At 42.3% G+C, this 26848-nt stretch overlaps 1 protein-coding gene across 4 annotated transcripts; it reads right to left on the bottom strand.

The window, feature by feature from the left end:
- smg7 (SMG7 nonsense mediated mRNA decay factor) lies at nucleotides 1-26848 on the bottom strand. 4 transcript variants are annotated; one of them, XM_042428243.1, is made up of 23 exons: nucleotides 26722-26848; nucleotides 25793-25824; nucleotides 21860-21977; nucleotides 21620-21752; nucleotides 19886-20057; nucleotides 18442-18513; nucleotides 18156-18306; nucleotides 17851-17986; nucleotides 17589-17751; nucleotides 15546-15705; nucleotides 15380-15450; nucleotides 14347-14407; nucleotides 14102-14221; nucleotides 12545-12968; nucleotides 12220-12361; nucleotides 11668-12110; nucleotides 9217-9591; nucleotides 7668-7817; nucleotides 5813-5899; nucleotides 4789-4939; nucleotides 4533-4703; nucleotides 3592-3752; nucleotides 1-2801 (listed from the first exon to the last, which is right to left on the bottom strand). In XM_042428243.1, the coding sequence occupies exons 1-23, from the start codon at nucleotides 26745-26747 to the stop codon at nucleotides 2688-2690; spliced, it is 3633 nt and encodes a 1210-aa protein (XP_042284177.1). In that variant the 5' UTR covers nucleotides 26748-26848; the 3' UTR covers nucleotides 1-2687. The 4 variants fall into 4 exon arrangements, with proteins under 4 accessions (XP_042284177.1, XP_042284176.1, XP_042284175.1 ...); XM_042428242.1 differs by having other exon boundaries at nucleotides 9217-9588; XM_042428241.1 differs by lacking the exon at nucleotides 7668-7817 and having other exon boundaries at nucleotides 9217-9588; nucleotides 26722-26847.

Below are 26848 nucleotides of genomic sequence, written 5' to 3'. Positions count from 1 at the left end.
TCAAGGGAGAACATAGTTAACGTTTATTGAAAGGCTGATTCCACCACTTCTGAAAGTCTACAGAGAGACAGAAACACAAAAAAAAGCCTCAGAAGTCAAAGCTCAGATCTGAACCATCAGAAGCTCTCAGATCCACCAAAAAGAGATCTGACCAAAACGAGGACTCGCCGCCCTGAAAACCTCCCAAACTTCTCACAGAGTGGAATGTCATCGACAGATCCGAGTCCATTTAGTTCTTACTCAAAAAAAAAAAAAAAAAAAAAAAAAAAGGCAACCAGAACCAGTCCAGCTCAGATCCACGAGTTTCTCTCCTCGACACTTCTGGCCAAATTCGTCCTCTCACATTCAATAATATTTTATCTTTATTTTTCAAATACATTTTTGTAAATGCAACATGAAAAGCACAATCACACGGAAAATAGACACGTCTCTTTGAAGTCTGCTTTAATAAAACGCCCCCGACGGGAAAATAAAAACAGGCTTTTTTTTTTTTTTTTTTAATCCGTTGGAACTAAACGATGAGTGTGTTACACGTTCTAGATAGAAAACAGCTTCCTGCTGGTCTACACGGGACAGGGGTTTACTTACAGTGCTGCAGTCCAAAGCCTGAACATGGAGGGGGGGGGGGGGGGGGGTAGGGCGCATCTGAGCATCCTGATTGGTCAGCTGTCACCCGCTGCTTTCTGATTGGCTCTTAAACAACCAGGACTGACAGTATATAAAGGTCCTACAAGAGTGAAACCACAGAAACCCTCCACTGACCCAACTCAGCAGAACTCAGCAGCCCGTTTTTTTCCACCACAGGAACTTTTTAGGGAACTTTAAATTGAGTTCCTGAACCTAAAAAAAAAAAAGTGTTTTCTCTACAGAGCAGTGCTGTCTGATGGTTCAGGAACTATCGCTGCCTGTCAAACTAAATTCAGGGCAAAAACTAAACCACAAAGTGTGAAAATTGTAGTTTTTTTTTTTTTTTTTTTAACCTAATTGCTTAATTTTTCAGGTTCATCAAATGTTCCTGCACAAATGTGGACTTTTAGTTCCTGAGTTGAGTCCATGTGGCTCCACAGTTCCTGGTTCCTTTCAGGTTGAAAAAAAGGGGGGGGGGGCTTTAGTTACGACCTACGATTCATAAAAACACTGCTGTACAGGGGCGAGCTGCAGTAGTGGTTACTGAAGAAGAGTTAGTGGAAAACATTCAGGCTGAGTCAGCTACCTGTCTGTCTGTCTGTCTGTCTGTCTGTCTGTCTGTCGTTCACCTGTACAGCAGTCAGTAGTAACTTGGACAGCGAGCAGCAGGCACAGCAGAGCCGACGGAGCTGCTTAAAACTAGTAAAAAGGCAGAACATGAACAAAAAGAACAGTTAATGCAGGTTAAGTAAGCGAGCAGGGTTACAGTTTAGCAGTCGTTGGTTTTTTTTTTTTGTTTGTTTTGTTTTTTTTCTTCATTAATCAAAGAAATAACAGGAAGAAGAGGCCAAGAGAGGAAGAGAACCCCCGAAAAATATTCAAGCAGGAAGCTAAAAGACATACCTGTGTTCACCTCAGCGGGCGTGAAGCTAAAACTGCTACGAACAAATCACAAAATACAGGTTTGTTTTTTTTTTTTTTGTTTTGTTTTTTTTGTTAATATCTGCAATCTCTTGAAGCTAACAGTAACACTATCCCTAAGTTTGACGGGGTTGTTTTGTTCTTTGTCCCCCCCTCTCTCCTCTCTCTCCCTCGTCCTTCTGTCTTAGCTGTGATGTGTTTACTGGCATCACGACGGCGTCCCTTCGGGGGGGTCCTCGCGCCTCTTCTTCCTCCTCCTTCAAAAAACAGGACGGACGGCCAGCGAGCGAGCCAGCGGCGAGTTTCACGCCTGGCTGCTTCGCAAAGCAGCGTCCAGTCCCGGTTCTCACCACACGACTAAGAGACGAGGCCCGTTTAAAGTCCAACTATGGCAATATATATTTATTTATATATTTATATAGCTGTTTGTTCCTCCTTTCCTTCCTTCATTCAACCAATCAGCTACAGAGAGCCTCCCTCCTCCTCCTCCTCCTCCTCCTCCACAATAATGAAAATGAATGGAGAGATCAAAAAGTCCAGTCTGTTTTTTTGTCCCCCGCTGCTTCACCTGACCTCCTCCCCCCTGAACCCGACCACCACACCGTCCTCGCTCTCTCATGACGCTCCCCTGCTTCAGTCTGCAGCGGCGGAGACGCTAAAAAACGGGCGCTCTTCCCGCACCGAGCAGACGTCCAGCAGGTCGGTTAATTTTATTTTATTTTTTTGTTCCAAACAAAGATGAGAGAGGAGTTGTGTAGATGTGGTGTCTGTCCAAACCGGGGGGGGCAGTAGTGGTGGTGAGAGGGGGGGGTTTGTGTTCCTCAATGTTCAGATTTCCGCGGGTTGAAGGAAACCCGGCGGTGGCGTGGCGCGTGGCACCGCGGATGAAGAGATCCCGCGCCCTCCGATCCAGGAGGGGCGTCACCGCTCCTCGACAGCCGAGGGGGGTGGGGGGGTTGGTGTTTCAGCCTCTTTGGGGGGTCGCATCGCCTCCCCAGCCTCCACCGTTTCTCTCTCTCGCCGGTTTAATTTCCCTTTTTAGTTGGAGCTCGTCTTCGTCAAACTGTTTTTTTTCCTCCCGTTTCTCCTGGTGGTGGTTTCGTTGACGTCCGGACACAAAGCGCCGCCTCGCCGGCCGTTCAGTGAGGCGGGTTCATGGCGCCGTGACCTCGCTGCTGCTTCTGCTTCTGCTGCAGGAGGAGCTGCTCCAGCGCCGACGGGCCCGGCTGCATCATGGAGCTCGACCAGATGGACTGCGGAGAGGAGCTAAGTGTTAGCATCATGCTAACCGACATGAGAGTCTGACAGATACGTCACAACTGATCAATAACTAATTATCAAAAATGTTTTCATGCTATTGATCGTGTAACAAAATTAATATTGGCAGAAAATTAATTGTTAACAATTTTAATAATCAATTAATTCCTTAAACAAAACATTTAACACAACAAAAACATAAGACATCAGTCGCCAATTAATCCATAATGAAAATAATAGTCAGCTGCAGCTCGAACTTCGGTCTCATTTTCATTTATTTGCATTAACTTGCATCTATAATGTTGTCCAAACGTTATTAAAACGTTATTATTGAGCCTGTATCTGCTCCTTCAATTTGGAATGAAAGTATCAAACATAAGCCACAAACTGATGATCAATTTTTGCTTAAAGAAATGTCAAAAACGATCCAACTGATCATTAAAATTGTTGCCAGTCAGATAACAGCCAGCTGATCACCAGCTGTACGATCCATCAGGCTCAGTGAGTCAAAGTTCTCCTGGACGATGATTGGATCAATAAAAAGCTGCAACAATTAGTCGATCAACAGGAAGTTAATCAGCAACCTTTTTGATTATCGATTAATCATTTTGAGTAATTTCTCTCTGATTCTTCTTATATGTGAATATTTTCTGGTTTCTTTTGTCCTTTATGACGGTAAACAAGACGTTCGATGACGTCACTGATCCACATTTTTCACCATTTTCAGACATTTTATGGACTAAACGACTAATCGATTAATCAAGAAACAAAGACAGTAAAAAGGACCTTGAGGCTGTCGAGCAGCACGGTGGAGGACGACTCCTCCATTGGAGACTCCTGATTGGTCCAGGAGCTGCCGGTCGGTCCGGCCTGGTGCCAGCTGGTGTCTGAAGCTGCAGAGGAAGCTGCAGCCGGCAGGTAGTCCAGACCGAAGCCGCTCACGGCTCCTAACAAACAAACAAACAAACAACTACAGGTCAACATCTGGAAGCAAAGCGCAACGTAAATTCACACAGCAGAGTCCCTGCATGTGTTGTTATTTTCAGAGGAAATGACATCAGTTTGTATTCAACAGTAAATATGTGAACATGAACAAAGATAAAGACACTCTGAGCCTCAGTCGAGACACAAGAACGTACTGACAGTGTGTTTTATATCTGTCTCTGCTGTTGCTGCTTGTTTTCTTATCTATTTGGGATAAAAAAGTTAAAGTAAGAAAGTTTTGAAAGTACAGTTCCCATCATGCTTTGGGTGATGCAAGCAGAAGGATAATATGGGCTGTTATTGTCTTTTACTTTGTATTTATTTACATTTTTGCACATGTGCACGATGAAAAGTCACGCTGAGGCCACTATTAGCAGTAACTGTTTGCACTGTAACCATGGAAACAGACACAAAGATCAATAAATCAACAAATATTATATATTATATTTGTATTATATTACTGTTTCTTTTTAACCTGTCAGGTAAAGTGAAATATTTCTCAAAGCTGCAGCTCAAGTTTCCAGTTAAACCAGTAGTCAGGTGTCTGTTCATACTGTTCATACTTCAAATGTGCTTTCAATGCTTCTATTTAGCTTCAGCAGTCTGAGTTAGTCATATCAAGTGGATATCTGACACATTTACAGTCTTTTTAGCATCAAATTCCCTCTTTGTGTTTCCTCGGACAGTGTTTTGGACGCTGAGGCTTCAGATAAACTTTTAGATGTGTGTTTTTGTTTCCTCACCCGGCTTCTCGGCCTTCCAGCGGTCCACCACCCTGCGGTCGCGGCTGTCCGGAGTACCGATGGGCCCGAAGTTAGAGAAGGGCATTGCTCCGTGGTTGTGTGTGGGGGGGGAGGACGGCAGGCTGCTGGGGTTGGAGGAGTGAGGGGATTGGCTGGCCGGGGTGGAGTGGTCTGCCAATCAGAGCACAGCGTAATACATCAGACACACGTTTGACCGTTTGAAGCGAGTGTGAGCTGCGGCGAAGGTGAGACGTACCTGAGCTGGCGGGGAGGGAGGGGGACCAGGGAGTCCCCTCGAACAGGGAGTAGAGGGAGGGCTCCTGGTGCATCATGGGAGCGTCGGGCTTGGAGCTGGGCGGCAGGTTCTTGCCGTACGCCTGACTGAAGATGCTGTTCTGGTTGTATTCCTGAACACACAAACACAGACGTTACAGCTCCGACCTTTTCCTCACATCATGTTTCCCAGGCAACGACACAGACGCACTGACGCTCCCAAACCCAGATGATTATTGATTTCCAAATGAAGGAATATTTGGCGTTATTTTTGGTATTAAAGAAAAGATTCTGTTGGCCCGGTGGAGAAACACTGAGATCATTTCTGAACAGTTGTAAAAAGACCAAACGATTAATCTGGAAGATACTCAGCAGGTTTATCAATAAACACAACAGTTTGATGGTAATATTGGACTTGATTCGCTGGATATTCTCATCTAGTTATTGTATCTTTAAACATGTTTTTGATTGTTTCCTGTATATTTCCTCCATCATGTCATTCATTAATAGTTTAATATAAATTAAATAAAACACATCAGTGTCTCTTTCATCCCTGTTCACATCCTGTTCAATATATATATATATAATATTTAACTATAAATAACTTGAACAGAGATGTCAGTGAAGTGATGCTGAGATCTGATGTCAATCACTGATCAGCTGTGTGATATTGATCAGATTCACTGATTTAAACCTTTAACTCTTCAGATTTTCTGTTTGAATAAACATCTGTTGCGCCCTCTGGTGGATGAACTACGTTACAGCAGACTTCACCTTCATTAAACTGTTTTCATGATATCAGACTGTTTTAAAGGTTCTTTTCATTTTATCACATGCAGGTAAAAAGTATTTAACAGTGCAGATTTTTAATGAAGCAGATGTTTATTCATTTTAAAAGCAGTGATGCTCAGTTTCAGTTTTTAGTGAATTTAAAGGGGCAGAGATCTCAGACGACGAGGCTGTTTTTTTTGATGATGATGTTTGTGTGTTTTTTAACGGAGTCTGACCTGCATGGGGAAGCCAGATATGGGCAGGAGAGAAGATGATTGGCTGACGACCTCGGGGCCGCCCTCCATCCTGGCCTGGTTTGGCAGCTGCGGAGACGAAGGACAGAAACGGGGATGAAGACAAAAACAAGACGGCGGCGGCGGCTGTCTGACATCACACACACACGTCTCACCAGACAGATGACGTTCATTATGTAGCAGAGCTGCAGGATGTTTTAATCATCCGACACACACACACAGAGATATATATACGACCTCTGACCTCAAATCTGATCTATCATCACAAACACAGATCTGCAAAATCATATAAACATGTTTAGATTTAATGAGCTGCAGGTGGAAACTAGCAGCTGAAGTGTCTGAGTTCATATAAATCTACTGGATGTGGAAACATTTTCAGAACTTTATTAACTCTTTGATCAAATCTTTATTAGCTTGAGTTTTATAAAAGATGAACTATACCAGTGGTCCAATTGTCTCTTTTCCCACAGAAACCACTGACAGGATAAATTAATAACATTTATAAGAGTCTGGTTTAGATGATGATCTTTGATTTGTAGCCGTTTGATCCTTTTTATCTGTTATATTCTTGTGTTTCAAGTCTTTTAAAACATGCAGGTTTCTTTTTTTTTGGCGTTTACATTCAGTCAGCGTGAGATTAAAGCAGTTTAACTAACAGAAAGCTACTGACAGCCCAAGCTTCGTGATGCTTTTCTCGTTCTAGAGATGTGAAGTGTGCGGAGCTGCTGCTTCCTCGACTGTTTTTCATTCTGTTTTCTCATTTCAAAACATTTCTTTAATTGATCTCAGGACTCTACTGGTTAATGAAACGATGCTACAGGTTTATATTATTTACACTTTGTTTCTGAGAAATCACGTTTTGTCTGTAAATGTGCTTTTGGCGGACGGCTAAGAATTACAACAACACGCATGAGCCTTGGCTGCTGCTGCTGCGAAGAAATTAAAAGGGATCTTTCAAACATTTCTTTAATTGATCTCAGGACTCTACTGGTTAATGAAACGATGCTACAGGTTTATATTATTTACACTTTGTTTCTTAGAAATCACGTTTTGTCTGTAAATGTGCTTTTTGGCGGACGGCTAAGAATTACTACAACACGCATGAGCCTTGGCTGCTGCTGCTGCGAAGAAATTAAAAAGGGATCTGATTTAATCTGCAGATCGTTAGCAGCGCACGTGACTGAATTTTAATCTCTGTGATTGGTTGTTTTTGTTGCTGAAATGCATCTTGGGAGTCGTAATTAACTTCTACTCTGAAATCTTTATGTTTAAAGTCTCGTAGCTTCATTTAAATTACAGAACCAGATGTTTTCTAAACAGCAGAATTTCATGTTGATCCAAACACAAATATCTCCTCACAACTCTATTATTATTACTACATGAGAGAAGCTGAATTATTACGTTTTCAGACACACATTTCTCTTTTTTAGTTGTTTTGTAATATGTTGACAGTTGATGTTTGGTTAATAAAGTCGTCTGCTGACACATGATGATCTTTGATATTCTGCACTACAACTTATGGCTGAATGATATGTCGAAATAACTTGATTCATTTGTATTTGTTGTTATTTGTGCTCAACTGTCTTGCACATGAAAAACATGATGTTTAAAATATGCATTTTGCAGGAAATAAAACATAATCTGTTTATATCATCCAGCTGCACTTCAACTAGCATCACTACATGTGAAAGACTGCAGCTCTGTGACGTGAAGAGATGGACGGTGATGAGCAGTGAGGCTTTAGACCAGGATGGGACTGGATGCACGGGGGGGTGGGGGGGTGCACGGGGGGGTGGGGGGGGGGGTTGAGGATGTGGAAGACAGGGCTACATACAAATATGTTTGGTCCAGGAGCAGTGCTAAGAGGGCCAGCCAAGGCCTGGAAGAAATCAGGAGGCTTAGTAAAGACCAGCTCCTCCTCCTCCTCAAAATCAGCTAGAGTTTTTAACAGGTCAGGAGGTAGAAGAGGCGAGCTCTTGTTGTCCTAGTGAGAGATGAAGCAAGAAGAAGAAGAAGAAGAAGAAGAAGAGGAAGGAGGAGGGTGAGGGGTAAAAAAAAAAAAGAAGAAGAAGAAGAAGAAGAGAAAAAGAAAGAAGGCAAGCCGGTAAGACAGAGGAAGAAAGAAGGAAAGTTATGCTGAAAGCTACAAAGAAGCTGAAAGCTGAGTACAGATCAACACAGTAAAGATAAAAACACACAGACACTGCAAACCGAGTCATCGTCTATCGAGTCCTGAACACAAGAGAGAAACCAGCCGGCAGGGTCACAGTCCACCTGCTTCAACACATCACTCCTACAATCAGCCTTAAAGGTCAACCATTAGTCCATTAATCAATTAATCTTTTTGAGTCATTTTGTAAGAAAAAAAAAAATTTAAATTCTCTGATTCCAGCTTCTTAAATGTGAAAAATTTCTGGTTTCTTTGACATATGAAGACATTTTACAGAAAAAAACACAACAACAACAACTAAAAATATAAAGAAAATAATCGACTAATTAATCAATAATGAAAATATTGCCTAGTTGCAGCCGTATTTAGAAACATTACAGATATGTCTCTACTGTTTAATGTCAGGATCCACATCTATCACAGTAAAATAACTCTGAGCAACATCTTTTAAGATTGCAGCCACAACACAGATGTTTAGCATCTCTGCTAATCAATAACCTGAGAGAAACCCTCGTCTACGACCAAACTAAACCTCCAGAAACCTCCAGAAACCTCCAGAAACCTGCAGGTTATTATAAAGTCCTCAGTGACACTCGATTACTGCAACAATACTTCAAGAAATTAAAGTTTCCCTCCAGAGAACCAACAAGAGAAAAGTTAAGATTTACAATTTAGAATCATGTTTCATTGATTAATTGATTAGTCCATCAACAGGACATTAATCAGCAACTACTTTGATTAATGAACCGTTTCAGTCATTTTTTAAGCAAAAGTGCTGTGAAAACTTTCTGTTTTCAGCTCCTGAAACATGAAGTTGTTTTTCTATATATGACAGTAAATTAAGTATCTTTGGGTTTTGGACTGTTATATTTGTCATTTTTCACTATTTTCTGACATTTTATGGACAAAACAATTAATCAATTAATTGAAAAGATGCAGATTAATGAGAACAACCATCAGCTGCAGCTCTAATGTTTTGGATAAAGTATGTATAAACCCTGCGGCTCAGTAGAAGTCCAGCTGAGTTTTATGTGGTTTTAAAGAAGCTCTGGTCCTCAGACTGACTGTGCTGAACATCTGTAACAGCTGGCACAAACTTTCTACAGAGAAAAGAAAACACTGAGGGGAAAAATGGCGAGAAACAGCAGCACAGAGACAGAAAAGCAGCAGGACCGCAGCGCCTCCTCCTCTCTGACTGTCTGAGTTGGCTCACCTCAAACGGGGGTCCGCGGGGCCCAGCGGCGGCGTCCTGCTCCGAACACATACCGCCCGGCCTCTTCATCCTGTCGGCCATCACGGCCAGACCGTCCCCCATCCTGTATGAGGGCTCCCAGTAGAAGTCCTGCATCTTGACGTCGGGGTACTTGATCTTCTTGTCCATGTTGGAGAGCTGCGGCTGAGCGGGCGGCTGCAGCTGGTGCTCGTACAGTTTGAGAGGGTCCTGAGCCGCCATGTAGAAGGCCTGCTGCTGCTGCTGCTGCTGCTGCTGAGGCTGCTTCATCGACATCTGCATGGGGGGCATCTTCTGCAGGGCTGCCTGGGCCTGGTTCCACATCTGAGTCGGCTGGTCCTGGACCTGCATGTACTGCTGAGACCACGAAGAACACACAGAGGCAAACATCAGTCACTGGACCCCCTTCTGTCGGGATCTGATCTCAGTGTTTCTCCTGAACGTAAACCAAGCGCACCTTCTCCACTTCCTCTCATCCACCACCAGTATGTTTCACACAACCACAGCGCTGGTTTGGCTAATAAACCTGAAGTTGTCTGTATGTAGCTGAACTGTTCAGCTTAGTTTGGAACATTTATTAAAATTAAAGCTGCAAGCAGCGTTGGTCGGGACCTCGCACTCTGGCCCGTCAGGATCAGATCATTTTGCTTTTTAAAAATGAGGGATATTTATTACAAGTGTGGTGTGCTTTTATTTTGAAAGATTGATTGACAGGATGAGAATTTTCTGCAGGGTGAGACATGTCTGTCTTGTTCACACCTGTGTCATCAGAATCATGCAAGTTTTGGGTCCATTCACTTGAATTTCAATTAGTAAAGTGAAAACTCTTGATGAGTTTGTGTGTAAAACAAATTATTTTCCTAATTTTCATCAAGTCTATTTTTAGAAAAGGAAAGACTTTTAACCCACATGACCTGGTCAAGTATGTGTACTGTCAGGTGTGTAGAGACAATAAATAACTGCAGCTGGACACAGAAAAATACTCATATATTTGAATGGAGAGTGTGAGTGAACCCACACCTTTTTGAACATTTACTGCTTCCACATAGTTTTAGATACAAACTTCATTTGAACTTTAAATGAGTCACAAGACTTTGACCCACAAATCTTGAATTTACATGTGTTTTCTATCTTTTATTGTTTTTGAGATATTAGAGTGTGAGTTTTAGTCTTTTCTTGCTCCTCCTGTGATTTTATAATGAGTGTGTATTGCGGAATGTTTCACAGCACTGAGGGAGTGACATCACCAGGAGCAGTTGGAGAGGAGGATTTTAGAGAACGCTTCTTATGAAATATCCTCATAAATCCCATGACTTTGGCCAAATCTAACATTAAAAATCATATTTTTTGGTAGAAAATTTCATTGCAAATCCATTGATACAGGTTTGAAAGTGGTCAGACTTATGGTTTAGACATCAGAAGCCTCTGTTTGACACAAAGTTCATGCCCATAGATTGCCTCCCCATTGGTTTACATTGTAGGATGTGAACGTTTTTTCAGCATAACTCATCTATTAAAGTTTGAAGCCAATACCATTAACGCCCTCGAAGGAGATAGCGTTAGGTGGTCAAATTTAGGGTTTAAGTGGCGTAATAATAAAGAGAGAAAGAAAGAAAGAAAGAAAGAAAGAAAGAAAGAAGCAAACAAACAAACAAACAAACACACAAAAAACAATAGGGTCCTCGTCCTTGGGTAGTCCTCTGCCTTTTAGGCTCAGTCCCTAACTAGTCAAACTCTTGTAAACTGAGTTACAGGCTGAGACGAACCAGGAGGAAGAACTGATCCTGACTGATGTCTTTACTCAGTATTTTAATGTCAGGAATATTATTGATCTTATTGACATGTTAGATTAGTTTCCAGTGAGATATTGTTGAGTTTATAATGTGACTTTACTGTTGCTGCTCTAGAAACAATATTTATTTATATTGAAAATATAAATAATTTGTAATCCTGTTCTGAATGTATTTTTTTTTAATAATATACTTTTAAAAAGCATTTCTTAAGTAATGAAAAAGAACTGATAGGACTATTGATAAGAGTAATAGTACTGATAAAATCCTAACGATACTCATCCATAGTCAGGATCTGATCTGTTTCCCTAATAGACACTTATAAAACATCACATCATCTGCAAACGCTGAGAACAGAAACGAAATGTTTCAGCTTCCTGCTCAATTTTTACTGTTATGTTTACAAAAATAAACTTTAATCAGATTATTTACTTATTATTTAGTTGTTATTATTGTTATTATTATTTAGAGTTCATAGATTTTGGGAATTATCTGTATTTCTGTTTTGCTCGGCAGGTTTGTTTTCCATTAATCTACCATTAATATCATCATATCGAACACATTTAATATGTGATTAATGTGGACGCAGCTTGGTGTGGACGTGTTCGGAGGGTGCTGCGGCTGTACGGACTGCAGAGCTCACCTGCTGCAGCCCTGGGTGGTGAGGTGGACTCTTGCCCATCCCGACCTGCTGGACCGGCTTGGTGGGCGACTGCTGCTGCTGGCTCATCACCTGCACCTGCAGCTGCACCGACTGCTGCAAGGCCTGCTGGGAGGGCGTCTGGGCCTGGGGCTGCTGACCCTGAGAGGGCCCCTGATTCATGGGCCCCGGTCCCTGCCCCGGCCCCTGGCCCGAGGACCCCGGCCCCTGACCCGGACCCGGACCCGGACCCGAGGGCCTCTGCTGACTGTAGGGAATGTGGGACTGCTTCCCGGCCTGGACCTGGGTGCCGGCCTGAGTGTGGACGGCCGGCTGGAGGAAAGGTCCGGGGACGGACACTCCGGTGGAGAAGGTGAAGCCCGGGTTCACCTGGAGCCCCGGGAACGCCACCTGGGGAGGGATCACGTAGGCCGAGGGAGGGAAACCTGCAGAGGAAGAAACTTGTATCAGTGTTTAATGTCTGAACACAACAAGGCAAACAGGAAGTTCAATAAACCAGTAATAAAGTATAGAAGTGTGTGTGTGTGTGTGTACCAGGTCTGCTGGGCAGGGGTGGGAACGCTCCAGGATGATGGATGGGGATAAACTGGGAGGAGCAGGTGGTTTGAGTTTGAGTGACGGGAGTCTTCTTCGCCTCAGACACCGGAGTCTTCCTCAGCTCCACCTGCGCTTTCACCTGAAGAAGAACGAACCTCGTCACACGACTCGTTCAAATATATTCACATTTATATTCTTAAATGTGATTGTTTACTGGTGTCTTTAGTCTCTGTGACAGTAAACTAATCAATTAATCCAGAAAATAACTGACAGATTAAGCTAAAATGATTAGTCTTAAATATATCATACGAGGGGCTCTGACCTGTTTTCCAGCATCAGAAGTTTTCTCGTGGCCGCTTTTCTTCAGCTCACTCTTCCTCTTCCCGTCTCTCTTCAGCTCTCCTTTCCCAGCGGCCCCGTTGCCTTTGGTGAAGTCCCGGCGCTCCTTACCACCGTCCTTCTGGTGATGGTTGCGCGTCGGCTCGCGGCTCTGCTCTCGGGGTTTGATGTTCTCCTTGAAGGTGACGACGGGCCGGTCGCTACCGTCCGGCCACGAGCTCTGCGTCTTCCCCGCCGACAGCACCGACTTCAGCCCCGTGTTTCCGCCGTCGATGGGCGTCTGCTCGCCGTTGGACGACTCCTGGAGCACCGGCGCCTCCTTCTCCTGCGGCTCCTCGATGGCCTGCTCTGGAATATCGGTGATGAAGATGAGGAGGCCATCCTCGCTCACGTGGCACTGGATCAGCCTGTAGACAGAAGACATAGTGATAAAGCTGCCAGACCAGTGAAACTGATCTACTGGTCAAGTGGGGAAAAAATGCTACGCTGGACTCTGCCTCTGCAAGCTGCAACGATTAGTAAATCAGTTGATCGACAGAAAAGTAATTGCTAACTACTTTGATAACCAATTAATCATTTTGAGTCATTTTGTAAGAAAAAATACAAAAGTTCTGCGATTCCAGCTTCTGAAATGTGTTTATTTTCTGGTTTCTTTAGTTTCTATGACAGTAAACTGAAGATCTTTGATTTGTGATCAAAACAAGACATCTGAAGACGTCGTCTCGGGCTTTGAGAAACATTAATCAACATCTTTCGGTATTTTCTGACATTTTATGGACCAAACGACTAATTGATTATTCAGGGTTTTTAATACGGTGATTATGAAGTTTATTGCTTATTTCTCCCTTCCTGCAGTGAAACACTGCAGAAAAGAAAAATCAATAAAAAAACCTTTGGGAATCACTTCTTTACAGTAAAAACATCTTGCTGCCTCCAGCTGCTTTAAACCTCCAACTTTAAAAAGTCATAAATACAGCTGCTAATGTTCTCTGTTCACTCACAGTCAGTAGAAAGTAGCCCCGAAGAAAAACTGACCCCAGTGGATCTGCAGGGCTGCGACTAACAATTATTTTCATTGTAGATTAATCTGTCAGTTACTTTATCATGAATAAATTAGTCATTCAGTCTGTTAATGTCAGAAGTTGTTGCTTTGTTTCCCAAAGCTGCAACCTGAAATGTCTCGTTTTGTCTCGACCAAAAGTTCACAACCCAAAGAAACTCAAACCAGAAATATTCACATTTAAGAACAATTAATCGATTCACAGAAAATTCATCAGCATCTATTTTGTTAATCGTCTAATCTTTGCAGCTCTAATTATCAGAGTAACAGAGATAATCTGTCAGCCTCTCTCCTCCTCCTGGTTTTAGGTTGGAGGCAGGAACAGAAAAATAAAACCAAACCTGTCGAACTGAAGAAGCTTTAAGCTACAGTAACAGTTTCCAAACCAAAGTGACAACGAGCCTCGAATCACTTCAGTAACTGACAAATAATGATGCATCTGTCAGTGATTTATCCATCAGCCGGCAGATTGACACTCACCCCGGCTGGTTGTCGGCCACCCACTTCCCCAGACTGATGAGCCTCTGGTGGCGGGTGTGGACCGGCAGGCCGTCCCTGTCCACCAGGATGCCCTGATGACCTTTAGTGAAGTCCAGAGACCTGAGACAGCAACAGGCGTCATTATAGAAACATCCTGACTGATTCGTCGTCCTACTACTGAATGAACGAATGAACGAATGAACGAATGAACGAATGAATGAATGAATGCAGGAAGGAGTCGGTACCTCAGAGCGGGCCGGAGAGCCAGAAAACCCTGGAGCTCAAACTCCTCTGGCAGGGGCGTCACTGAAGAGAAAACAAACACACCTTCACCATCAACACTCTCCCATCATTAATACAGTCTAGGGATGCACGATATTATCGGCACGTCATCAGTATCGGCTGATAAAAGCTCTAAAATGAAATATCGGCATCGGCCATTTCTGCCGATTATGAGGCCGATTTGTTGCCTTCTCCTCCGCCGCCTGACTGCGCCTCCCTCCACGGACTGTTTCCCCCTGACGGTCCCGGTGCCTACTCCGCAGGCTGCACTCCACTCAGCCGCCCATCAGACCCGCTGCTTCCGGAAGAAGCAGCTGGTCTGATGGGCAGCTGAGTGCAGCCTGCGGAGGAAACACCGGGACCGTCAGGGTGAAACAGTCTGTCTAAGTTCGGCTGCACAGATAGGAAACACCTTCATTGACAGGATGTACCACTCTGTTTGGAAAAAAAAATCTTTTTGGTTTATAACGGCGGTTGTCAACCAGCGTATTAGGTGCATTACAGCCACCTTCTGCTCCGGAGTGTGGACCAGAGATTAAATCCTACACATTAATCCTGTCTGTCTAATAAACTCAATGAAAACTCTACTGCTGCTCCCACTTGGCAGGTTCATTAAAGTTTTAATGCTGAGCTCCTGAACTCCAGTCTTCCTCAGTTCTTCCTTCATATATTGTCTTTCTTGATCATACTTAGTTCAATCTATGCTTGAACGCATAATAGTCTCCTCAGCCAGCTGGTAAAAATATGTGCATCTATCGGCAATCGGCCACAATGAGTTGGAAATATCTGCATATCGGATATCAGCAAAAAATCCAATATCGTGCATCATTAATACAGTCAACTAAACCTGAGAGCCGATTCATACACAAACACATTAACTTAAATAAAAACTAATTTTGAGTGAAAAATGACAATAATTGTCGAGTGAACTGAGGAGGAGCCTGTATTGATCAGTTGATGTTGGTATCAGTGCAGCCGTACGTTCATCAGTCCTACCTGAGGAACAGGACACGTCGTCCTCTTTGGGCTGGAAACTGTTGAGGATGGAGACCAGCCAGGGCCAGATGCTGAACGACAGGAAGACGAAGAGGAGTTAAAGTTCAGGTTCAGAGCTGATCCATCTAGTCTTCAACTACAACGGTGGAAATGACGACGGACTTACTACTGCCTCTTGTCCACGGCGGCCTCGTGGAAGACGCTGGGTCTCAGTTTGAGCCAGTCCAGAGACACTTTGATGGCCGGCAGAGGACACTCGCCCATGATCTCCTCCCCGCGGTTCTTGTTGAACAGAGCTCGGCTGCACATCACACCCAGGAAGGACACTGAGGGGAGAGGAAGTCATGTCAGACGCCATGTTGGCCCTCAACACGGCGGGAAACACATCTGTCCTGTCATACATGTCAGTTTATTTTACCTCCTCTCTTTCAATGTATTTTAATATTCAACTGTTGTTTAAATTGTCTGATTGTCCCTCTGAGTATGAAGTTGCTGTATAAATAATATTTATAGGTAATATAATCAATAGACTTGTTAGAGATGAACTGCTGCAACAGGAAGTCACAGAAACATTAACATCCTGTTGGATCTGATTTAATAAAATGTAGTATCGATTAATCAATTAATCAAAATTGTTGCCAAAGAGATAACAGAGCCTACTGATCACCAACATCAGGCTCATTGAGGTTAGTTGCAGCCCTAATAAAGTGTTATCAGATCAATCTATTCAAGCTTCCACTCAGAAACAAACTATTTCTGTTTTAATGATGTTGTTTTATGATCGAGTCACTTGTTAAATTCCATCTAGACAATCAGTGATAATCATGAATCCCAACGATCGATTGATTAATTGGTCTATAAAACGTCAGAAAATAGTGAACAAACATAAAACATCCGAACAGCCGGAGGTGAAATTACTGGTTTTGTCCACTAACAGTCCAGAATCCAAAGATATTCAGTTTGTTATCACATTAAACAGATAAAAGATAAAATAATCTGACACTTGAAACGTCTGATCTTAAATCAGATCGACGATTCGATTCATCGACTGATTATTGCAGCTCCGACTTAGATTCTAAATTCTTCTACATAGAAACGAAACGACTGATCAGCTGCTGTCAGACACGTTCACCTCACACTCAAACAAACTCAAATCATCGATCAATAGTCAGAATACACAAGAGGAGTCTGTAGATATTTAGACCATCGGAGCTTCTAAATGTTCCACTTATGATCAAAACATTCATATTGTTTCATTCTTATAAGAATTAAACAACATTAGTGATGTCGGGATGCAACTAACAGAATCAATTTGTCTATAAAATGTCAGAAAACAGTGAAAACTATCTGTTAAAGTTTCCTAAAGGCCAAAAAGACGTCATCAAACTTCTTGTTTTATCTGATCAACAGTCAAAAACTACACAGAAAAGCTTTAAATATTCACATCTGAGGAGCTGCAACCAGTAAATGACTGTCAGTTGATCAACTAATCAGTCAACTGTTGCCGTAGTAACATAATGTTCATATATTTGATTTATCAGTATAATCTGTAAGCTACTGAAAGGACTCGGCTGCTCTGACAAACATCTTGTGTCAAAATAATTCAACAAAATCTCCAAACAATCAAAATAAATTCACTTCGAAAACAAAACTACAGAACAATATGTTCACTTCAGGATTTCTCTTCTGTGCTCACTTGTTTCAGTTTCAGGTCTGAGTTGTTGGAGGGAAATAATAGAAGTCGACTGACCCGCCCCCCACAAGTAACTGGCCAATGGGAACGCAGCTCTGTAACGAGAGCTTTGTGGTTTTTTTGGTTTGATTCTTGGGAGATTTTTTAAAATTATTATGACAGAAATGAACTAAACTAAAAAACTAAACAACATTCAGACAAACGGAGACATCTGCAGACGTCTCCTCAGACTCTGGGAAACTTTGATGGTTATTTTTTCACTAAACGATGAATCAAAATAACCTTCATTCACTTCTTCATGTTGTCTGTCTGCAGACGGCCTGAGAAGTGATTGTATCGATTCATTGATTTATTTATTGAATGGGACAGTTTGAAACATTAAAGATCTGTAGCATCTGTAGTCCCCGACGAAAAGCAAAAAAAAGAGTTTGTGTTGGAAGTATGAAGTGACAGTAGAACCAGTTGAACCAGTAGAACCAGTGTGAGCAGAAGCATGAGTGTGACTCTGGTTCTTACTGAAGAGGCCGAGCAGCTGGAACCAGCTGATCTGCTGCTCGCTACTGTAACTCTGCTCGCTGCCGTCAGCCGTCAGGTCTCTGAGGTGATGAAGCTCAAACAGGTTGATGACAGTGATGTGGACCAGCTGCTGAGAGCTGAAGGCTTTCTGCAGGATCAGCCTCTGCACACACACACACACACACACACAGGAGCCGGGTCATCAAACGAGGATTTTAAAATGCTTTTACCTCTCAGAGTGAAGGTTGTTTTTGTGTTTTACCTGAAACTGCTCCTCCAGCTTCTCCCTCAGACCGTCCAGCTTGTCCAGACTCTTACTCAGGTAGACGTGACCGTGAAACTTGATGAAGGCCTTGATGAAGTCTGACACGCTCCACTTGGTTTTCACCTCGTCACGGCTGCACAAACACAAGAAGGAGAATTTATTTCACACAAATGAAACTTTCCCTTTAATTTAAACTCTAAAGAAACATTCGGGAGACATTTTCTGATTCGCTGATTCTCACTGAGATGATAAACAAGTAAATTAAACCAGTGTGATTATCACAGTGTGTGAGGTTGCGTTACCTCTCCAGAGCTTTGGACAGGGCTTTCTGCAGGTTGGTGGAGGCTGCAGGGAAGGGGAACTTGACTGCAATGCTGCGGCAGTAGTAGAAGATGGTGGTGAGGTGGTCTCCTTTAGAGGACGCCAGGATGGCCAGCTGGTTATACGGCTGACCTGCAGGAGACACAGACCACCGTCAGACCACATCAACCAGACACACTACAAACAAAATCAGCCTCAAAGAACAGCTGTTCAGATTTGATTTGCAACCAGTAGACGTTTGACAAAGAGCAGCACGTCAAGACTCACCATTTGATGGGACCAGCTGAGCGGCGTGTCGGTAGTACGACTCCGCCTGGCTGGTCTGGTTACGATAACGTGCTGAAAGACAAAAAAAACGATCAGATAAGAACCAGAAACTCGGACGATCTTTGATGGGAAATGTAGTATTAGAAAGGAAGGAAGAAACAGCACGACGACGTGTTCCTGGATCGACATCGCCATCGACCAATCACAGCCCTCTGACATCATCAGTGTGCTCCTGTGCTTCTCTCATAACGTCTTTGTGACCTCAGAGACAGTTGTGCCTCTTCAGAGGTGAGCTGAGTTTTCCTAATTGAATTTATTCATTTATTAATACTCTGAAAAGCTAGAATATTGTTCACTAACGATACATTTGTTGCCCTGAATGATCCAGTTTTTACATCATTAATTATTGCCGTGATATATTTTTCTTCATCGTCGTTGGTTTTAAGAATATGGACCTTAATTTTTGTATTTCTCCGTAAAAAATAATAAATTCATTATAAAATATAATTTATATTTGTCAGCATGGCCTCTATGAAAAGAGCAAAAATGAGTTTCTCTTATGAATAAGTCTGGTTTAACAGAGCTAGTTCACATCATAAAACTACAATGTTCCTGTTCATTTCATTGATTAATTATTCTGACCAAAGCAAAATTAGGGCTCTTTTATCATCTTCATCCTTTATTGTTAGTGAACAATAATCAAGCTTCACTTGCAGCAGCTCAGACGGCTACAAATATTAAATATTAAACACGTGCAGTTTAGGATTTTGTTCAGTTTTCTGAGTATTAATAAATTAATAAATTCAATTAGGAAAACTTAGCTCACCTCTGAAGAGACACGACTGTCTCTGGGGGGTAGGGATGGGTGTGATTAATCGATGATCGATAATTGATCGTTCAGAATGTTTTCGATCACGTGGAATTAGATCGGTTTAACGTTCGTATCAAAGTACTTTATTTATGTGTGTGTCTTGAAGTTGAAATGAATTTCACTTCGTGCTGCAACCAGCCGAGGGCGCAATTTAAATTCAAGAGGGAAAATGAATACTCAGTCGCCGGCGGGTTGCCATGGAAACTAGACGAAAGTAAACATGAAGAGAGCAAGGCGACCAAAAAACAACGAAGCTCATTGTAAACATTGTAATGCCTTCAACACAACGACGACCCCGATGATGCACTACTTGAACAACGTACACCCGACACTGGTTAACGAATCCTCCTCTTCCTCCTCTTCCTCCTCTCAGTCTACCATCAGCTCAGCGTCAGCTCGGAGGAGCTGGTGCTCCGCTGCCTTTACGAGCTGTTTAACAGTTTAACCGTCTTGTATAAGAGGACTGCTGCTGCTCTATAATTTCACTGATGATGTCAGAGGGCTGTGATTGGTTAATTGTTAAATCACGTTGTGCAGATTCCTTCCTCTGCTGGTCTGTCAGTTTTTACTCACCGATGTCTCCGAGGTGGACGAGGCAGTGCTGGCAGATGTAGGAGCAGGAGCTGGGCTGCGGCGTGACGATGGCGCTGGTGTTGCTCTGTTTATTGCTGATGATGCCGAGCTGAGACGACTTGACGCGACACGGCAGGTCCACGTTGAACACGGTGCACAGCTCCTGCAGTAACTGAGACCACACAGCAGCAGCAACGTTACGTTAGCCTGATCGCTGTGATGTGTGTGTGTGTGTGTCGCCTGTTGAAGTCATAATATAGATGTAACACGGTTGATGTGATTTTCTCTGAGCTTTTGTCAGACTAATCGATATATAATGATTCAGTCCTACTGGTTTACAGACGTTAACAGTGATGCAGTTTAAATGTTGGACTCTTCTTCAGGTGTTTCTCTCTCAGAGCTCTCTGGATAAAATGAGACAATTTCACATGAAAACAGTGTTTTTAAAAAGTCAGACTGAACACAGACGTCCTGTGAAGGAAACAGTAAACCAGAGCTTCATCGTCAGACTCTGCTCCCTCTTCATCAAAAACACCCACTTACACCTCCAGCATTCATGGTTCTCATAAAGTGAAAGTTTTCGGCGGATCTGCTCTGCATCAGTCTGTTGACACTATTTACACAAATCAAAGATGAATCATGTCACCAAACTCACATGTAAGAATCTGTTTCACAAATATTTAGTTTCTGCTCGTTGCTTCGACTTCCTTTGATCACTGATTCATTCAGATAAATTCATCATGGTGCACTAATAGCTTCCTGATGTCCTGCAGATAAAAACAACTGCAAACATTCAACATGTGCAGCTTGACAAGACAGAAAAAAAACATGTTTTATTTCTCTTTGGTCCTGTTTACACCTGGTATTAACATGTGATGGGATCTCACTTCCCCGCTCTATATGCAAATAAACACGGACATCATTTCCTTTTTCAAAGACTCGTTGGTTATTAACCGGACTGAGTTATGCAGCGATCTCTCTGCAGCGTGCATTTACACACGAGACACAGCAGCATAACTTCATTGTTTAAATGTCCGACAGCGTCGGTCAGGATCTGATGTTCATTAATGTTCTTCTACACGTCCAAAGCAGCATCCTGATAAATCCTGATCTCATCATGTCCAGCAGCAAAACTAAACACTGTCGTTATCAACTTGACAGGACAGAGGAAACTATCTAACAACGTTTAGCTTCTGAAATATGTTTTTAGACAGACAAGCGAAAAATTAATGGTTTCATTTCTATTCTAACTGTTGGTTTGAAGAGTGAAACCGGTTAGAGGGAAACAGGAGGTGGATTACATTTTTAATTCACATGAAAAACTAAATTATTTGTTTATCTTGTTATCAAACCAGTTGAACAGTTTTGGACGGAGGATCTTGTGTCTAGTCTGTCAGAAAATAGAGGACGTCAGCTGAGTAGGCGTCCTTCAATGTGGTCCAGACCACCTCCGAATGTGGTCTGAGTGATCGGATCTCAATCAGTCCTCAAACCTGTATTTAGAGCTGCTGTCCACTAGTGATGGGATCACCTGAGCCGGATGTTAATACCAGCTGTAAACTGGACCAGATTCACAGAAAACAGCAGTTCAGTCACCAGCTGCTGACGGGAAACTTTCACTTTCAATATATTTCTATGTTTCTTTTGGTACTAAACTAAATTGGACAATCAGAGAGACAGTGTTTTTTAAACAGGATCATACCCGGGTGGCGCTGAGGACCGCCTGAGTCTCACCTGCGTGTAGAAGCCGCTGGCCGCCTCCAGGAAGAGCGACAGGTTGGCCTGCACCTCGCTGCGGTTGGGGTTGGCTCGGTTCTTGGCCTGGCTCTGCAGCGTGGTGATCTGGTTCTTAAACGCATGATTCCACCTGAAGGTAGACACAAAAGGAAAAAATAAACATGTAAGTGATTTGAGCTCCGGCAGGCCTGGATGATGTGTGTGTCATGTGATGATGATGATGATGATGCAGCTTACAGGTCCTGCTCCACCTTCTTGTCCAGAGCGTACTCCAGGTCTGTGACCAGCATCTTCTGGTAGAGATCCTGCAGGGCCTGCCGAGACGTCCACACCTCTGCCGCCCCCAGCTTCGAATCTGCACGACAGAGCGGGAACAGTCTGATAAACAACTGCTGGTGGGAAGCAGATCGTTATGATCCCTGAGGATGAAGACTGGAGCTCAGTCTGGTCTGATCAGATTCACCGTCTCGTTTACTGATCGATTCAGTTGCAACAATTAGTCATTTAATTATTTTGAGTCGATTTGTGAGAGGAAACGTCCAGATTCTCTGCTTCCAGCTTCTCTGCTTCCAGCTTCTGATAGGTGATTATTTTCTGGTTTGTAAGACAGTAAACTGAATATCTTTAAGTTGTGGACAAAACGAGACATTTGTTTCAACATTTTCTGACATTTTATAGACCAAACAACTAATAGTTAATGATAACTCCACATTTAAAGTTCTTGTTTAGACCAGAGATGTGCAGAGAGCCCGGTATTTGTATCTGTATTTGTTTGAGGCAGCAAAATTATTTGTATTCAAATTAACGTGTAAAGAGGTTTTAAAATCCTGTGTTTGTTTTTATTACGCTTTTAATTTTAGAAAATTAAAATGTTACAATAAGTATTGAAGCGTGTGTCAGTAGTTCAGCTTTATCTCTGGGGACCAATCCCAACTCAATAAGGAAACGTGAGTCATGTAGCAGGTGGATGTGACTCCCCTCACTGAGACCTGCTGTGTTAGTATGATTTTTATCTGACCCTATGTATTTTACTGATTTTGGGTGTTGGACATGTGACATAAACATTTCAGAGTCTGCATGTCACCTTAGGTAATATGGTATAGCCCTTCAGGGGGGACCTTAGAAATACAAACAATGGATCCATGGTCAAGTTTGGAACTGTTCCAGATGTGGTTTGTTGTGACACAGCTGTCAATTACTTGATGGAGGGTTCCCAACTGACCTAGTGCCCATGGAAAACCTATGTTATTCATGTGATAAGATACAGATGTGTAACCCCATATAAGCTATGCACCGACAGTGGTACGGTGCCCAGACCATCTTTGTACATGGAGTGGACCCGATGGCCATCGTCTAATAAACGTCTTCAAAATAAGAACTTCGTCAGCTCTTCCTTTGAACGATATCATCACACATCCTTCCTTTCATGCTGACAGACGTCACAGCGGAGCAGAGGAGAGACGCTGAGATAGTGATGTAACCGACCTGCGCGCTGCTATTTGACAAATAATTTCTAAATGATTTGTATGAAACAAATATTCGTATCAAACACCACTATTTGTGCTTTGCTGAATAACGTCTTTGTGTTCAGACACGCCTCTAGTTGTGACATTTTGAAGTAAAATATCTACGAAAAAGGTTTCCATATTGACACTCAGATATCGACCTGACACTAATATCTACAGATTTCAAACAACTTAATTTATTTCAGTCTTTAAAGTTAACAAAATAGATGAAAAAGCTTTAAACAACTTCAGTAAATGTGACAAACAGCAACGACTCTCAAATAACAAACAGCTGTAATTAAGGATTATTTTAATGATCAGCTGTATTTCATTGTTTTTTTAAATTAATCATTCACTCTATAAAAATGTAAAAAAAAATAACGACAAATCACATCATGACTGATCGATCGATCTTTTTCATTCATTTTTTAAGTAAAGATGCCAAATATTTGATAGTTTCAGCTGCTCAAATGTCAGAATTTGTTGCGTTTCTTTGTCGCACAGCTTCGACTGCAGGAAATTATAAAGAGCAGATTAATCGCTAATGAAATTAGCTGTGTTTAGAGTAAAATAACTAGTTAGGAATCACATTGATGCATTTGTCACATTATATATTTACATGTTTACTGTGATATAAAAATGAAAGACTCTGCGATAGAGACACGTTTCTGTACTGCTCACTTTCATTTTACACAACCGAGTTATTAAAAGGGATAACAATCAGTATAAAAATCATCTCAGTTATGATATATATCGTCATATTGTGCAGTTAGATCTGATTCTGATTGTTCTGCAGTGATTTGCTGTGACTGGAGGAACAAATTTAAGGAGCAAATGTGTTCAGAGACATAAAGAGTGAAATCAAAGACGCTGCCGTGCTGTCGTCGTGTTCGGAGCCGTTCAGTCAGTGTCAGATGTGTCAGATAGTCCGACCACAAACATCAAAGTAAAAACCACCGAGTGCTGCAGGCTCAACGTAGTTTTCTCTACTAGCAGACGGTCTGGCAGGAAGCCAACCGCACTGAGAAACTGCTGCTGGTGCTGCTGTGAGGAAAAGACTCACGCTGGACGCTACAAACATATAAAGTCAGCTGTCAATCAACCAGTCTGGTCACTAAACATCCAGGCCTGTCACTAGTCTATGATAACATCACATAGACGACTGAGGTTTCACACCAAAAACCAACATGTTTTATGGCATCTTATGTTGAGACTGTGGTTCAAAACTATTCAGATGAATCGCCGCACAAGACAAGAAAACTTCAGCAGCAATAAAATACAAAATTTAACGAATCAGTTATGATTTAGATGAGTTAGAACTAACGATTATTTTCATTATCGGTTGTTTGGTCCATAAAATGTCAGAAAATGTGAAGGTGACAGATGTTGATCAGTGTTTCCTAAAGTCCAAGATGACGTCCTCAACTCAAAGATATTCAGTTTACTGTCATAGAGACTAAAGAAACAGGAAAATATTCACATTTAACAAGCTGGAATCAGAGAAGTCAGATGAATGTGTTCACAATTTCAGCTGGCTGACTGTGAACACGGTCCTTAAGTCAAGACACAGTATTTGCCTGCATGTGAATAACAAAGCAGTCTGGTGTGATGCAGAGTAGAGATACCCACTCACATCCTTTACTGCAGTACAAGTACCAACACAGCAATGTGAAAATACTCCATCATGAGTAAAAGTCCTGCATGAAAAATCCTACTACAGTAAAAGTACATAAGTATTATGAGCTTGATGTAGTTAAAGTATTGCAGTAAAAGTACATAAGTATTATGAGCTTGATGTAGTTAAAGTATTGCAGTAAAAGTACATAAGTATTATGAGCTTGATGTAGTTAAAGTATTGCAGTAAAAGTACATAAGTATTATGAGCTTGATGTAGTTAAAGTATTGCAGTAAAAGTAGTGGTTTGGTCCCTCTGACTGATATATTATTATATATGACATCATTAGATTATTAATAGTGAAGCATCAGTGTTAGAGCAGCATGTTACTGTTGTAGCTGCTGGAGGTGGAGCTAGTTTACACTACTTTATATACAGTTAGCTAGTTTAGTCCAGTGGTTCCCAACCTAGGGGTCGGGCCCCTCAAAAGGGTCAGCAGATAAATCTGAGGGGTGGTGAGATGATTAATGGGAGAGGAAAGAAGAAAAAACAAAGTTCTGATACACAAATCTGTTTTCAGTTTTTGGACTTTTTCTCTAATCTTTGATTTTTGCTGAAATATTGGATCATTTGAACATTTATTGAAATGAAAGCATGTGAGAAGTTTAGAGGGAAAAATCACTATTTGGTGGAGCTGTTAACAACTCATAGACATGTGAAATGTGACCCCGACTACACACTGCTTTTTGTAAGACGTCAAAAGACGAAAAGGTTGGAAACCACTGGTTTCATCTTTAACAATGTGTTGTATTTTAAAAGCTTGTTATATTATCCATTGTGTCAAATCTTCATCTGAAAAGTAACTAAAGCTGTCAAATAAATGTAGTGGAGTAGAAAGTACAATATTTCCCTCTGAAATGTAGAAAGTAGCATCACATGGAAATACTCAAGTAAAGTACAAGTACCTCAACACTTTACTTAAATACAGAACTTGAGTAAATGTACTTAGTTACTTTCCACACAGGTGAACGTGTGATGGTGCAAACCTACCTGTCATGTCAGCCTTCAGGGCCTCTGCCTGTCTGCTCGGATGTAAACAGAGGAGAGGAGGTTAGACAGGACACACACACACACACACATACAAACACAACCTGACACTGACACACACATCACCTGACTGCATACATGTAAATACCACGGTAACATGCAGCACTTCCTCATTGTTGTCAATCCACAGATCACTGAGTGCAGCGGAGCTAACAGCTAGTCTGCTTTCACTCCACCCGCCGAGGCTTCATTTAAACATGAAACAGCTGATATCAGATGTCTGTTAGGGGGGGCAGCGGGCTCAGACTAATCCCTGGATCCAAAAATGCGACGATAAACGTACAAACAACAAACCTTCAGTACATGTAGCTCACATTAAGCTCTGACCGCCCGCTGCTAATTAACGCATGTAAACACACAGCTAAACACACAGTTAAACACACAGCTAGGCACCCTTTAACCGGCAGTTATACCTGACAGAAGCAGGTGTGAATGAAGCTGAAGCATCTTTAATGTGTAACAGCATCAGTTGTCTGATGCTACTCTGACATACGCAGCAACACGCTAACATTAGCTAGCTAAAGCTAACTAGCAACAACACACCGAGTAACGCGTCTCTGTGGCGGGTAAACGCACATTTAGCCTTAAATTTAGCCCCGCAGCGGACAGTTAACATTACATTTATCTATAATCAATCTATAATAACAGCAGAGTGTATCCAACGCTATACATATCTGTCTGGATGTGTGTAACATGGCGACAGGCAGCAACATCGATTGTTTGTTGATATATGATGCTAACATGTAGCTCCCCAGCCTGTTAGCTTCAGCGTTAGCAACCGAACGAAACTCTTTACCTGTCGGTTAAACTGTGAGTTTCTGAGCTCACCTGTCTCACATGTGAGCGGACAGAGAGCCCCGCGGTGAGCTTACCGGAGGTACTGAGCGCAGAGGTTCATCCTGCCGGATCTCCAGTCTTTCAGACAACGACTGGTCCCGAGGCTAACGCTCCTCCCGCCGCCATGTTGTTCCTGTCTGACCCGCACAGGGCCGCTGAGGA

Source organism: Thunnus maccoyii, chromosome 12 (assembly GCF_910596095.1).
Source record: "Thunnus maccoyii chromosome 12, fThuMac1.1, whole genome shotgun sequence".
Classification (NCBI taxonomy): Eukaryota; Metazoa; Chordata; class Actinopteri; order Scombriformes; family Scombridae; genus Thunnus; species Thunnus maccoyii.
This window is presented reverse-complemented; position numbering and strand designations above follow the sequence as displayed.